At 47.3% G+C, this 15,449-nt stretch overlaps 1 protein-coding gene across 1 annotated transcript; it reads right to left on the reverse strand.

Annotated features, from left to right (window-relative positions):
- Positions 1–541: 541 nt before the first annotated feature.
- On the reverse strand, positions 542–10,251 carry C1QTNF6 (C1q and TNF related 6). The gene is made up of 3 exons (XM_001376333.4): positions 10,102–10,251; positions 7,927–8,161; positions 542–3,033 (listed from the first exon to the last, which is right to left on the reverse strand). The coding sequence occupies exons 1-3, from the start codon at positions 10,102–10,104 to the stop codon at positions 2,486–2,488; spliced, it is 786 nt and encodes a 261-aa protein (XP_001376370.2). The 5' UTR covers positions 10,105–10,251; the 3' UTR covers positions 542–2,485.
- Between the last annotated feature and the right edge of the window lie 5,198 nt (positions 10,252–15,449).

Below are 15,449 nucleotides of genomic sequence, written 5' to 3' on the forward strand. Positions count from 1 at the left end.
CTTTAACCTCTCTTTGCCTTCATTTCCACAACTGTAAAATGAGAGCAGGGAACAAAGAAACAAATACTTATGAAATGCCTACTATGTGCTAAGCACTGAACTAAACAGTTTACAACTCACACCCACCCTAGGAGGTAAAGTACTATGATTATCACCATTTACAGTGGGGAAACTGAGGCAGAGGTTAACTGAACTGTCCAAAGACATATAGCTAGTGTGTGGTAGAGACCAGATTTGAACCAAAGTCTTCCTCCCATCGTTCTATCCACTGGATCACCTGGCTGCCCCTTAAAGGAACTGGACCCCAAGGTGACGGCCAATGCTGTGCAATGAACCCAAAGATTCTGTCCGAGGCCTCCTTTCACTGTCTCTGAGCAGCCTGGCTGTGGACGGAGTCTGTCTGAGGACTGGAAAAGGGACAAACTAGGGGTGGGCTTGCCCCTCAGCCTCCAGCTCCCACATTTGGTTCCTTCCAGCAGCTGGGGATCATGAAGTAGGTAGCAGCAGGGACCAGCCCAGAGAAGAATGAGATACGAGTAAATGCTGAGAAAAACATAGCACGCTTTTTAATCAGCCTGAGACAAGACCGAAATGTCGCTGTGGTTTGGAGGCACATCTCCGGTGACCTTGGTTGCAGTTGCATATGTAGGTCACCCCCAGCACCAGTGAATGCATGGAGCCCACCCCCAGGTGGGACTTGCCCACAAAAGCACCAGGGCCTGCCCCGCTCCCCCATGAAGGTCGGGAGGAATTAGCACCAATGAGCTGGAGGCCAATCCTGGACAAGAGGGTTTAGGCACCATGGGGGGAGTGGGGAAGGAGGGAAGTGAGGGTCCCAGCTCTGCCTGCTCTCCCCTTGATGCCACCCCTGGTGGTCTCTCTCCTCGTTTCCTGAGCTTTCCTGGGAGAGATGATGCCTGGAGGCAGGGCAAAGCCCAAGGTCCTTGGAAATGAAAGAGCTTTAGATGATAGGAGAGACATGGGATGGCATCGTGGACCCCTCACCTCTCTTAGAATCCTAGGCTTCCAGAGCTGAGCTTATCTCGTCCACCCTTTTCTGTTCTTCTCTCTTGGGGGTCGGGAGGAGCTTGACATCCCTTCCCTTTGTTCTCTCCTTTCCGGCTATCCCAGATCAGCTCAGAGAGAAGCAAGGCTTCCCTCCTTCCCCTTTGCCCAGCCATGCCTGGGATGCACCAAGATGAGCTTGAAGGGAAGGCTGAGCTCTGTCTCCTTAGCACCATGGGAACCAGTGAGCGGAGGAGATTTAAAAAGGTGAGCTTCACATTTTAGGTCATAGCCTGCCCTAGGTAGGGGCTGGGGTAGGGGAAGGGCAGAAGAGAATGTGTGGGCCCTGGGGTCACTGGGCAGCTGACCCATGGAGGAAAGGGAGAGAATGAGGGCCCCTTCTGTGTCTGCCTCTGTCCTGTGAGAACAGGGGAGTAGATGATGCCAAAGTCTGGGGCTGGAGCAAAAGACCCTGTCCCCCAGAAGGAAGTGTGAGGATGCCCAGAGGCCACACGGGGGAGGCATTCCAGCTGTGGGCCAGCTGTTTATAAAGGCTTGTTCCGTGGAGCCTCTTAAGGGGGGAAAAGAAACCATTACGGAGTGGACAGCTAAGGGCCATCTTCTAGGATCTGGCCTCAGCTCTGAGATGTGATCTATCTGGCCTTTGTACCCACAGGCAGGCTGTAGACATCCCCCCTGCCTCTTGTCTTTTAGCATCTATTCTTTGGATGCAGTGATGGCAGGAGGGAAATTGGGGAAAGGGTAGGAGGTAGTAGATGAGGAAGTCATAATGATGGGTGAAGGAAAAGGAGAAGACTCATCCAGAGCCATGGGGAGGACATTTGGGGAGGTTCAGAGGAAAGGAAGAATCTCTTGGGTGGGGAAGGGAGTGAGGGAGAGACAGGGAGGAAAATGAGGGCTTGGTGGAAAGTTAGCTCCCTGAGGGCAAGAAGTATTTCCTGGTTGTTTCTGTACCCTAGAGCACAGTGCCTGGAGGATAAGAGGGGCTTCAAAACATTCATATTGAATGAATGAATGAATGAGATGAGATGAGGAGGGGACTCTGAAGAAAAGGAGGAAGAAGCAAAGGAAGAGGGAAAAGGAAAAGAGGTGAGAGAAGGATAATGGAGAAGGGAGAGTGGAGGAGAAGTGAAAGAGGGAGAAGAGAGAAAGGGGAGCAGAAAAGAAGAAAGTTCAGGACGAAGAGAGCAGGAGAAAAGAAGATGGAGGAGACCAGATCATAGAATTTGAGAGATGGAAAAGCCCTTAGAGATCTTTTGGTCTAGGTGAGTAAACTGAGGCCCAGAAGGGAATGTGATTTGCTCAAGTCAAATATTTGGGGAAAGAACCCAAGTGTCTTGAATTCCCCCCAGCTGCCATTGCCATGGCTGAGGGTGGAGGAGATTAGAGAAGAGCTCAGGAGGAAAACCTTGGGGGAATGACAGCAGGGGTTGGGGGTGGATGAGGGGAGATGAGGGGGTCACTCATCCCCTGGCTTGATGAGGTGGCCACTGAAGGTGATGTAGGTGTCCACGTCATCGCTGTAGATGGCATTCTCCCGCTGGTGCTTGTAGAGGCGGACCCAGGCCTTGTCCCCGGAGGCCAGCTCCAGGAGGACACTCTGACTCTGCATGATGCTGCGGTCACTGGGCTGTGCATACAGGATGACGGTGGGCTCCTCATTGCGCATCAGGTGCAGGTAGGTCTCCTTGAAGTTCCAGGTGTGGACGTTGAGGCTGAAGTAGTAGATGCCGGCAATGGGGGCCGAGAAGTGGCCAGAGAACATGTCGAATCGACCGTCCAAGTTCACGAAGACTGTGTCAAAGAGTAAGGGCTGGTAGTCCTCGCTGCTGTGGAGAGCCTTCTTGCGGCCCACAGAGAAAGCTGAGTACCGTGCCTGGCATGGCTCCCCTGGGCTTCCTGCCTGGCCTTTGGCCCCTTTGGGCCCCTGAGGGCCACGATCCCCTCGGGAGCCTTCCTTGCCCATCTTCCCTGGCATCCCAAGAGGACCCCGGTCTCCTTTATCTCCTGCAAAGTAAAGCACATGGGGGTGAATTCCCAGGGCTGGTCCTTTTCTTACATGGGTTATTTCAGATATCCATTCCCTCCAAGAAAGTGTGCCCATATCTTTGCATGGTTCTGCCGAAACTTCCCCATCACAATGGAAAAAGTTCCCCCATTAGACTTGAGAGAGAGAACCTTTTTCTACAACCCCCTTTTTATGTGTGCCAAGAGATGGTTCCGATTTGGAGATGGAAGGGTTTTACAGGCTCTGTAACCCAGTCCTTTCGTTTTACCAGTAAGGAATGTGAGGCCAGGAGAGGATTGATAATTGGTCCAAGGTCCCACAGCTTTTATTGAGAATAGTCAGGCTGGTCCCTCCTCTCCTGACTTGACTGGCCAGGAGAGGATGCAGATGCTGTGTACAGTGTAGAATTTCCCATAATGCCACACAGGTCTAAGGCACATGCCCTGAGGGAAGAGAGAGAATAGATTCCAGGAAAATGACAAGGTGCCAAGAGGAAGATGGATGAGACCCAAGGGTGATGGGGATGAGAAGTCCCACAAGCCAGCTCAGCGAACGGAGGCAGAGGCTGCCCTAGCAGTGAGGAGCAGCCAGCGGTCTGATGATGTGTCCAGAGTGCCTCTGAATGACAGGGCCAAGAACTGGAAAACTTGATGCTGACCAGAAAAAGGAAGCTGGGGAGCAGAGAAGAATGGACACTGTTTCTCAAGAAGCTATTTAATGTAGTTAGCTAAGGAGCCCAGTGGATATAGTATTAGTTTTGGAATTAAGAGGACCCAAGTTCAAGTCCTGATACAGTCTCTTTCTCACTATATGACTCTGACTAGCCTCTCTCAATCTCAGTTTCCTCACCTGTAAAATGGAAATGAGAATAGGTCCTGCCTCACAGGATTGTAATGAGAATTAAATGAAATTATATTGCTTTAAAAGAACTAGTTAGGGGGCAGCTGGGTGGCTCAGTGGATTGAGAGCCAGGCCTAGAGATGGGAGGTCCTAGGTTCAAATCTGACCTCAGACACTTCCCAGCTGTGTGACCCTGGGCAAGTCACTTGACCCCCATTGCCTAGCCCTTACCACTCTTCTGCCTTGGAGCCAATACACAGTATTGACTCCAAGACAGAAGGTAAGGGTTTATATATATATATAAAAAGAACTAGTTATTCTTATAGTCATTCATAAAAAAAAGACGATCTAGCAATGACTTGAGGTTTTGTTTGCATGGATCCTAACTGACTGGTAAAAAGGAGGGCTAGAAATGACACCTGCCTGAAAGTGAGCTGTGACCCCTGCTTTCCTAAAGGGGCTAGGACAATGCTACACTTGGATTTGGAGGACCCAGGTTCAAATCCTTGATCTACTTACTGCTCACTACTAGTTTGATGATGAACAGGTTTCTTCTCCTATCTGTACCTCAGATGAGGAAATCATCTACAAAGTGAGAGGTCCGTTACAGCTTGATGCCTCTTCTTATCCACTGATAACTAGTTCCTTCCATGTTCTTTATTTTTATTAACTTTTTTTAATGGAAAAAACCACACTTTCTTCCTACAGCTCCCACCTCTCACCATTTCCCTTGTTCTTTACTGTATCTTTATAAACTGGTTCATTACTCCATACTTTGTTGTCTTGATGCTTACAAGGGAACTGACTACAATAAGGGAGAGTGAGAAACTAGTCAAACTCAGAAGTTCCCAGGGCCTCCTCCTTAGGAAGGGATGGAGCCATTATTTTGGTTAAGCTCAGAATTGTGGTTGTGAGTCAAAGCTGAAATTTGTGGGCTCATCCAGAAGGATATTTTTAGGATGGGGGGGAGAGATTGCTAAATTACTGCTCTAGCAGCATCCCAGAAGCCAGCCTGCCCCAGCAGTGAGCTAGTCAAAGGTATACGCCTACAAGGATGGAGTGAGCTAGTCCCAGTGAACTAGGCAGAGGTACCCTCCAAGGCAGATAGATGTACTAAGGAAGAGGGGTACTAAGATGCCCAATTTTGAGAAAGACTGACGTTCAGACATGAGTCTAGATCATCATCAATGACTGTTGACGTGTGTGTGTGTGTGTGTGTGTGTGTGTGTGTGTGTGTGTGTGTTGGATGGAGGCTAACTGGAAATAGACTGTTATAAGGGTGCCCTTGAAAGAATTTTGCATACTGCTGCAGATTCTTGGGTGGAGATAGTAGATACTGGGGAAAGTTTCCAAGAAAGGACAATGGAGTTACTGTATCAGTGGACTGCTTAGGAATCTTCCCAGATCCCCAGAGAGACATCTGAAAAAAAGAGGCGATTGGAAATTAGTTCCTAAACCTTCAAATCTTTAAGCTAGCCTATGGACTATGGAGTAGTCTGTAAATCAGGCAATAAAGCCAGAAGGATTCTACTGAGGACAATTATAGATCTTTGTGAGAGCGGGTATCTATTTGCAAAAGTAGAAAGCCCAGCTAGAATGTGATACAGCTACAAGGCAGGGGACTAGTGCAGAGAATAGTAAGGGATTATTACTAGAGAGCCTCTTGGGAACCATCTTTGGCATCACACATGCCTGAGAGAGCCAATGCCCAAAGGTTCCAGTCCTGGAAGGTTTGTAGTCACTGTTTAGGCAATATTGTGGCAATGAGAGTGAAGAAGAATCTTCCTAACAACCTCCCAGGAGAAAACACAATGCTAAGGTTGGAGAGGCTACTCCCAAGAGTTATGATCCAAGGGGCCACAGGAGGCTCACCCAAATGATGAGGAGAACTAAATGTAATGACCCTCCCTGACCCTGTACTCTAAGTTCATATGATTAACCAGAAAGAGATAGAACACATGGATAAACTGAGGTCCAGGAAGAGCAATTGCCTTGTTCAGCTTGCCCAGGTCGCGGGCAGAAAAACCAGCCATCAAATCTAGGTCTTTACGACTCTAAACCCAGAGCCCTTTCTACTGGACATATTTCTTCACTCAGAAACTGCTGGCTACAAAGAGCTTTAAATGTCTGTCTGCCCTTTGATCCAGCCATATCACTGCTGGGTTTGTACCCCAAAGATATAATAAGGACAAAGACTTGTACAAGAATATTCATAGCTGCACTCTTTGTGGTGGCCAAAAATTGGAAAACGAGGGGATGCCCATCAATTGGGGAATGGCTGAACAAATTGTGGTATATGTTGGTGATGAAATACTATTGTGCTAAAAGGAATAATAAAGTGGAGGAATTCCATGGAGACTGGAACGACCTCCAGGAAGTGATGCAGAGCGAAAGGAGCAGAACCAGGAGAACATTATACACAGAGATGGATAAACTGTGGCACAATAGAATACACAACGATTCAGGACAATTCGGAGGAACTTATAAGAAAGAACCTATCCACATCCAGAAAAAGAACTGTGGGAGCAGAAACACAGAAGAAAAATACATGATCAATCACATGGTTCAATGGGAATATGATTGGGGATGTAGGCTCTAAACTATCACTCTATTATAAACATTAATAATATGAAAATAGGTTTTGATCAATGAAACATTTAAAACCCAGTGGAATTGCTCATTGGCTATGGGAGGCTGGTAGAGAGGAGGGGAGGGAAAGAACATGAATCATGTAACCATGGAAAAATATTCTAAATTTATCAATTAAAATTTTAAAAATAATAAAAAAGAAATTGCTGGCTAGACTAAGACTAAGCATGGGATAGTGGAAAGACTATTATCTTGGGATCCAAAAGAGCCTGAGTTCACATTCCTTCTCTGTTAAGCTCAGTGTGAATGAGGGCTATTTATCTCTCATCTCCCTGAAGCTCAGTTTTCTAATCTTAAGAACTGGAGGGCTGGACTACATCTGGGGTCCATGAACTTGTTAAAATTTTTTATCGTAATATTTTAAAATAATTGACTTCCTTTGTAATCCCATCTATTTCATTTTTGTATTAAAAATATGATTCTGAGGGGGGCAACTAGGTGGCTCAGTGGATATAGAGCCAGGCTTGTAGATAGGAGGTTCTGAGTTCAAATCTAGCCTCAGATACTTCTTAGCTTTTGGACACTGAGCAAGTTATTTAACCTCCATTGTCCAACCCTTACTGCTCTTCTGCCTTGGAACTAATATTTAGAATTGATTCTAAGAGAATATAAAGGTTTAAAAAATAGATGATTTCCTTTGTAATCCCATGTATTTCATTTCTGTATTTAAAAAAATATGATTCTGAGAAGGGGTCTGAAGACTTTATCAACTCGACTATCAGAGGAGAGATGCTGGAACCATCCTCTAGGGTTTTCTTCTATCTTTGTCTTGTGCTAGAGACCCCTACTAAAATATCCTGGGAGAGGTGGCATCCTAAGCCCATATCAACACCAGATAAGAACACGAATAGGCCTAGAGTTTACGTGTAATATGAAAGGGAGAAGTGACCTAAACTTAAGGAGGGGGCATTTTTGGATGGGGAAAATATGCCTATTGGCCCCTGAATATCTACTTAGCGGCTTTGTCTTGTGAAAATGCTCCATTTTGCTCTGGGGAAATTTATCCTACTTAAGGGGAAAGCATGGAGGTGCTGGGGTTCATCACTAAAATAAAAGGATTAGATTAAATGTTTTCTAAGATCCCTTCCAACTCTAAAACCTATTGTCCAATGACCTGTGGTCCCAATGGGCTGACTCAATGTATTGGAAAGTTACTCTTCCTAAGTAGCTGGAAATGTACATAGCACTCTGGGAAGCTTGCCCAGAACTCCAATGGATCATACACATCACCAAAAGGGGCTCTAGAAGGTTATGGAATAATATGGCACTGTTTAACCACCAAATGGAGTCTGTTGAATCACTGGATGTCTGCTTCTAGAGGGGACTCCATTCTCCCAGTCCCACCCACTCCCCAGGTCCCCAGCAGAGGGGCAGAATCAGGTACCAGCATGTTGGACACTCACCCTTCAAGATGGTGATGTTGATGTAGGGTCTCACCTCGGGCAGAACATAGGGAACAACAGATGGACTGGGTCCTGAAGAGTCTTGGGAATCTGGTCCTTGGCAGCATCGCTGGCAGCCCCCTGGGGCTTGGGAAGGTGTCTCAGGTGTGGGCTCCTCAGTGGGCATCCCAAGCACCAAGAGTGGAATCAAGAGAGCAGCCCAACTGGGAGTCAGGGAGGCTGTTGCCATGGTGACCTGAATGAGGAAGAGGAGGACCAGAGGTCCAAGGGAAGGGAAAGGGGATGGGCTTGTCATCTGGGACAGAAAAGACCCTGGTTCTAATCTCTCTCCTATCAATTAGACCTGTCCAAATGGTAAATGTGACCCATCCCTGGAAGTTTCTAGGCAAGGAAGGATAACCATTTGCTAGAGACGTTATGGGAGAGATTCTTGCTCAGTTCAGGGTTGATAGTCTCTATAATTCTATTCTGCAATTCTAGATCAACAAAGAGTTGTTTAATAACAGCCACACCAATCAGCCCTTGTCTGTGGTGACCTTGACTCAGTCCAGCAATCCCACCAGGCTTTGGGTGAAGGACCAGCTTTATGGATAAGTAGAAGAGGCAGCTGCCTGAACCCCGGGACTTAAGGGTCCCCCTCTGCCCCTGCCCCCATACCAGCATCCTCCCTGGCTCTGTCTTAGTTCCCGATTCCCACTCCTGGCCATTACAATGACTTTTTTTTGTAAAGGGTTCCAGGAAATTCTGCAAAGTACAGATGAAGTAGACTATCTGACTAGCTGAGCTTTCTAAAGCAAGAAGCAACAAAGTAATCAAGGTCAACATCCCCCTCTCTGGAGCCCAGGGCCAGGGCTAGCTTTCCAGATGGGAGGAGGCATAGCTAGGACGAAACCATCTGTAAGGTCCTCCTGGCTCCAGACCCTAGGATTCTGGCCTGGGCCAGAGGAGCCATTCAGGGTCAGAGTGATGGAACAGAGAACCAGAGAGAGAAGAGATCATTTTATTTGCAAGGTTCCCCCACCCATCTTTTCCCCATTTGAAACCATTTGGGCCATGTTCCTGGGAACCTCCTGGAGATAGAATAGCAAGCCTCAGACTCAGAGAATTAAAAAGAAATGTAATAGGTTGTCAGAATAGGGAAGGAGTTCCCACTCTACTCCACAACAAAGCCCCTGCTTTTCTCCTCCAAGTGAGAGGCCAAGGGCAGGACATCTCTACCCTTCGCCTCTGCTTCCTAGAGCCAGACCCTCTTCTCTCCCCATTGGTCCCTAGAATCCCAGCTGGGAGCTAGGCTGGAAGGCAAACTTTCTGCAGCTCCAGGGGAGCAGGAAGCAAAGCCATTGACTGGCTGCGTGACAGGTCTGTGATGCTGACACTTCCTTGTAGGACCAGCCTTAGAGAGAGGGGCCCTGGGGAGACTAGCTTTGTGGGGTCATTATCCTGTTGGGGGTAGAGAGGGAAGGAAATGCCCTGTTGCCTGAAAAAGCCCCCTCCCCTCCCTTCTCCTCCCTTGGAAGCGTGGTCACCCCAATGATCAAAAATGTCAGGGGCTAGAAGGGGGACTCCCTTCAGACCCCAGCCCAACAGAAGAGTCTGGCTGTGTTTAAGGAATTAAGGGAGTCAACCTATGCCCCACCCCCCATCCCATCCCAATTTTTCTGCAGCTGGAGCTTCTGATGAGTCAGATCTGGCCAGCACATGAGGGTCTGGGAGGAAGGAGAGCATGAGGGGAGAGGGAAGGGGGTCTCTCAGCTGGTCTCAGGGCACTGGCAGGGGAGATGGGTTATGGGCCAGGCTTCTCCCTCTGGCAGGGGGAAGGAGGAGAAGGGAGAATCAGAGGATGCCAGGCAGAAAGAGACTTCGGGGAAGATATCAATCAGCCCAATGCCTTCAACTAACAGATGAGCAAACTCAGGCCCAGAAAGGTTCTGATTTTCTCATGATCACACACATAGCTGTGGAGTCAGGATTCGAACCCAGGTCTTTTGCCTCCAGTGGGAAATTAGCAAAGGAGGAGAAAGAAGAGGGAATGGAGTGCAGGAGGAGAGCCTTGGAGGAAGGGGCCTCTCCTCCAGTGGGAAGTCAGCCAGTTCCGGGGAGAGTTGCACCCTTCCCTCCACACTTGGCTCTCCAGGGGAGGGGGCTCCTCACCTTCCCCCATCCCTCATGACTCACCATGAAGGCCGGGCTGAGCAGCTTAGTCAGGCCCGGGGCTGCCGGTTGCCTCTGACTCCCTGGCCCATCGCTGTACTAATAACTGTCTGCTGGCATCAGGACCCAGCCAAGGCGGGCGGGCGGGAGGGAGCCGAGCTGGTCCCAGGTTTCCCCTCCTCCTCGATCCCTCCCTCTAGCGCCCCCCCCCCTTCCTCCCAGCCCTGCTCTGGTTTGGCTCAGATAAAATGAGGGTTAGATTTCCCAGATTTAACCCTTCAATGACTTGTGGGACTCGGCCTTGGGAACAAGGATGTGGGTGGAAAAATTCCAGTGGGCAACCCCGTCCCCTTGTAAACAACAGGCTTCCAGCTCGAGCCACGTCAGCAGCCTTCCGGGCCAGGATCCATAGATGGGGCTGGGGGGAGGCTCAGAAACAACCACAGCCTACCACGGTGCCTGAAGCCCCACCATTAGGATAGTCTCCCTTCACATCCAGAGCGTTTCACAGTCTTCGAAAGTCTTTGGAGGCAAAGGAAGTCCCCTAGGGATCAAACATAGCTGGAGGAAGCTGGCTAGGAGAGGAGGGACCAGGCCAGAGAAGGGGAATTTGGGCTTTCGGGGCCCCTCTTTTTGCAGAGGGCTGAGGATGGGACGGGGAGTGGGAGAGGGGTTTCTCTCCCTCCCCCACCCCGGGGACCTGGCCTCCTGGACTCTTAGGAAGAGGGGGCAACAAACTGGGCTCTCTGAGGTATCCCTCTATGGAGAGGCTCTCCATGGGTGGCCGGGAGTTGAGGTGGGGAGGAAGAGAAGGTTGTCTCCAAGCTGGGAGAGGGAGCCAGAGCTGTCCCTAAGCTGTTGCTATCCTAGATGAGGGAGCACGAGATGTTCCAAGGCTGGGAGAATAGAAACAATAGAGAAGTTTAGACAGAGAGGGGGAATTGGGCATCCGATTGTTCTTGGTGGTGGAGAGTGGGGGTACCCAAGCTGCCCCATTTCTAAGAGATGGGGCACAGGGCTGTCTCCCTGAGGGAGAGATGGGTAGGGAGGAAGGGGAAGCAAGGCACAAAGCTGTCCTTTGGCAGAGCCCAATGACCTAGCCTTCCCTTGGGTTTTCCTGCCTAGCAGCAAAGATGAGGGTGATCCCAGGGAAGACCAAGGACTTTAGTGTGGAAAGAGGAGAAGAAATTGCCTCTGGGGCCTGATTTGATAGGAAGCTGAGAGACCCCAGGATCTCTCTTTCCCATTTGGTACTTGACTTTTTTATTCTTTTAATTAATTAATTTATTTCAAAATATTTTTTCCCATGATTACACGATTCATGTTGTCTCTCTCCCCTCTTCCCTCCCTCTTTGGGAAGCTGACAAGCAACTCCACTGGTTTATACATGTATTACCACTCAAAACTTATTTCCATATTATTCACATTTGTAATAGAGTAACCTTTTAAAAACCAAAACCCCAAATCAAATGCGTCTATAAACAGGTGATAAATCAGGTGTTTTCTTCTGGATTTCCACTCCCACAGTTCTTTCTCTTGATGTCCCACTTGGTACTTTTGAGAAGAACAAAATGAAAGCAGCAATATTCACCTGGCTGGATTCCCTCTAGTTCAGATTCTGCCAATAACTCCATGCCCTATGGTCAAGCATTTTTGTTTCCTTTAACCTCAGTTGCCCAATCTGTCAGTTGTTTTTAGTAGATGTTTAGGTCCTGAAAGATGAAAAGGCCAGGAGGAAAGGGGAAGGGCACAGAATGTGAAGTCAGACAAACTGAGTTTGAGTCCTGGCTTTGTTATTTGTGTGACCTTGGGAGAATCCCTTTTCTGTCTTGGGCCTCAGTTTCCCCTATTGTAAAATAAGAAAGGTAGACTAGAAATGAGGGTTTCTTAATATTTTCTGTCCCCTTTTCAGTGTGGCAAATTCAATAGACCTCTTCTTAGATGCATTTTATTTAAATGCATTAAATAAAATAGGTGGGATTACTTAGGAAGTTACCAAAATATTTTAAAAACAAGTTCATGGGGGGCAACTGGGTAGCTCAGTGGATTGAGAGTCAGGCCTAGAGATGGGAGGTCCTAGATTCAAATCTGACCTCAGACACTTCCCAGCTGTGTGACCCTATACAAGTCAATTGCCTAGTCTACCGATCTTCTGCCTTGGAAACAATACACAGTATTGATTCCAAGACAGAAGGTGAGGGTTTAAAAAAAAAGTTCATGGACCCCAAAGTAGGAATCCCTAGAGATGATTTCTAAAGTTCCCCTTCTAAATTCCATGTGAACTGGAAAGACCTCCAGGAATTGATGCAGAGTGAAAGGAGCAGAACCAGGAGAACATTTTACACAGAGATGGATACACTGTGACACAATCAAATGTAATGAATTTCTCTACTAGCAGATCAGGACGATTCTGCGGGACTTGTGAGAAAGATGCTATCCACATCTAAAGAAAGAACTGTGGGAGTAGAAACACAGAAGAAAAACAACTGCTTGATCACATGGATCAATGGGGGCATGGTTGAGGATGTAGACTGTAAATGATCACCCTAGTGCAAACATCAATAATATGGAAATGGGTCTTGACACATGTATAACCCAGTGGAATTGCGCATCAGCTACAGGAGGGAGAAGAGGGGAGGAGAGGGAAAGAAAATGAATCTTGTAACCATGGGAAAATATTCCAAATTAATTAATTAAATAAAATTTTCCCCAAAAAAATTAAATAAAGTTCCCCTTCTAGGTCTAAAGTCCTATCCATCTGCAAGCTTTAATTAGATACTTACTGTGTACCAGACTCTGCATTAACCTTTAGGGACACAAGGAAAGGCACAAAGCCCAGTCCCTATCCTCAAGCTGTCTACATTCTAATGCAGGGAAATGCAAATAAATATGGGTATAGGAAAGAATCTGTGTAATGGTCCTTCTCTCTGAGATACTATCTAGTCCCCCTCCCCAATGTCATGCAAAGATGCCCTGTCTAAGGAGGATTCTCTTGGCACAGGAATGGGGAAGTCTTGAGGAATGACCTTCATATCCAGCCTTTCTGGGAAAGTTCACAGTTTCTGCAGCCTCTGCAAAGCCTTGGAACTGGACCAGTCTTCCAGGATAGGGATGGGGAGTGGGATAGGGATGAAGATGGAGATGAGGGTGGGGATGGGGAAAAGGAAGGGGATGAAGGTAAGGATGGAGATAGAAATGGAGAAGGATACAGTGATGGGGATGACAAAGAGGGAATAGAAAAGGAGACATCTCCACCTCCCACACACTACCCCTGAAAGACTGAGTCAGCAGTACTGGGGCACAGGGAGGGGGAATGGGGATTTTGAAGTCCCCAGGGGCCATGCTGTCTGGATCAGGAGCCTGTGGTCACCAAGCTCTCCTGGAAACTCTTATGGAAAGTATGGGAAAATATGCAAGAAGGGGAGGGACTGGAGAACCAAAGGGGGTGGCATAGGGAAATGGACCAGTAGAGGAGAGGAGATTGGGGGGGGGGGCACAGGACAAAGAAATCACACCAAAAAGAACCTTTGAGAAAAGAAAAGTCTTAGAGAAGGAAAAAAAGATCTGAGAGTCTTAAAGGTACTAAGAGATCTCTCCTGCTCTCCACTCCCCACCTCCAGTCTTCTGCAATCTAAATACCCCAGTATTCTTTGCATTATTCGAATAGTTAAGGCACCTCTCTAATCTGGATGCCCTTCTCCAGACAATTTCCAGAACTCTCTAAATCTTTAACAGGAGGTAGTGAGGTCCCTCTCCCTGAAAGTCTCCAAGCATAAGTTAGAGATATCAAAGAGGGACTATTATTGATCAGGTAGGGCTTTGGTCTAGACACCTTTTGAAGTCCCTTCTGACTCTGAGAATCTGTGATATCATCTCCCCTAAATTCTCATATGTCAAAGGAACACATTGAGATCCAGAGACATCTGGTGACTTTTCCAAGGTCACACAGAGAGAGATATGGGATTCATTCTCAGGTTCTCTAACTGTAAATAATTGCATCAACTTCCTCTGTGCCACCATTGTGCAAAACTGAGGCCTCCAGAACTTGAGATGTTTTGCTCAATCTCACAGAGTTTAAAATGCAAAACTGGAATTAATATTGAGATTCTTCAATGCCAATGTTTATGCTGTTCCCACATTTTAGGCTGCCTCCTTGTTGAGAGCAAAAGCCTGGAGGTGAAAGGAGGGAGGGAGGGAGGGAAGCCAAGGGCTCCTGGGGGGTGGGGGCTTTGATCCTTGGGAGGAGTGGAAGCCAGGTGTGGACACCTCTATCAAGAGAACACCAGTGGATGGTATATGTGGTGATGGAATACTAACTATTGTGCTAAAAGGAATAATAAAGTGGAGGAATTCCATGGAGACTGGAACAGCCTCCAGGAAGTGATGCAGAGTGAGAGGAGCAGAACCTGGAGAACATTGTACACGGAGACTGATACACTGTGGTACAATTGAACATAATGGACTTCTCCATTAGTGTCAATGCAATGTCCCTGAACAATCTGCAGGGATCTAAAAAACACTATCCACAAGCAGAAGATAAACTGTGGGAGTAAAAACACGGAGGAAAGGCAACAGCTTGATTACAGGGATGAAGGGGAAATGATTGAGGAAAGACTCTAAATGAACACCCTAATGCAAACATCAACAACATGGAAATGAGTTCGGATCGAGGACACATGTGATACCCAGAGGAATCACACATCGCCAATGGGAGGGGGTGGCGGGAGGGGGGGGGGGAGGAAAAGAAAATGATCTTTGTTTCTAATGAATAATATTTTTAAATGATCAAATAAAAATAAAATAAAATTCTCTATGCCTCTAAAAAAAAGAGAGAGAACACCAGAGGCAAAGAAGAGAGTTATAAGGGGTTTATCCCACCCAGGACTGTATTTATGAGTCCCTAAGTACTTCCCTCACTTCTAGTGGGCAGAAGGTGATGGAGATAACACAAATTGGGAACCAGGAACCTTGGGTTTTAGTCTCAGATATGAAACCAATTCAACATGTAAGATCTGTTGAGATTTTTTCCTCTCTGGGTCCCAACTGGAAAATGGGAGTAAACATTCCCTCCTTCCCTCCTCCATCTCCACTATATCACAGAGCTGTTGCCAAGATTAATAAAGAAGCTGATGTTTGCAAGAGCTCTGTAACTTCTCCAACTAAATTAATTCAATTCAGCTTAACAGTTAGACATCCCACTAGGTGGGGAGAATAAGAAGGATTTTGAAATCAGAGAACATGGATCCAAATCTGGCTTTTGCTACTTACTCATTGTATGGTCTTGGACAAGTCCTTTCATTCATTCTGGCTTTAGCTTTCTCTGTGAAATGGCAGTGTTAGACTGGATGGCTTCAAAGGTCTCTGCTCTATTA

This window comes from Monodelphis domestica, chromosome 5, assembly GCF_027887165.1.
Source record: "Monodelphis domestica isolate mMonDom1 chromosome 5, mMonDom1.pri, whole genome shotgun sequence".
NCBI lineage: Eukaryota > Metazoa > Chordata > Mammalia > Didelphimorphia > Didelphidae > Monodelphis > Monodelphis domestica.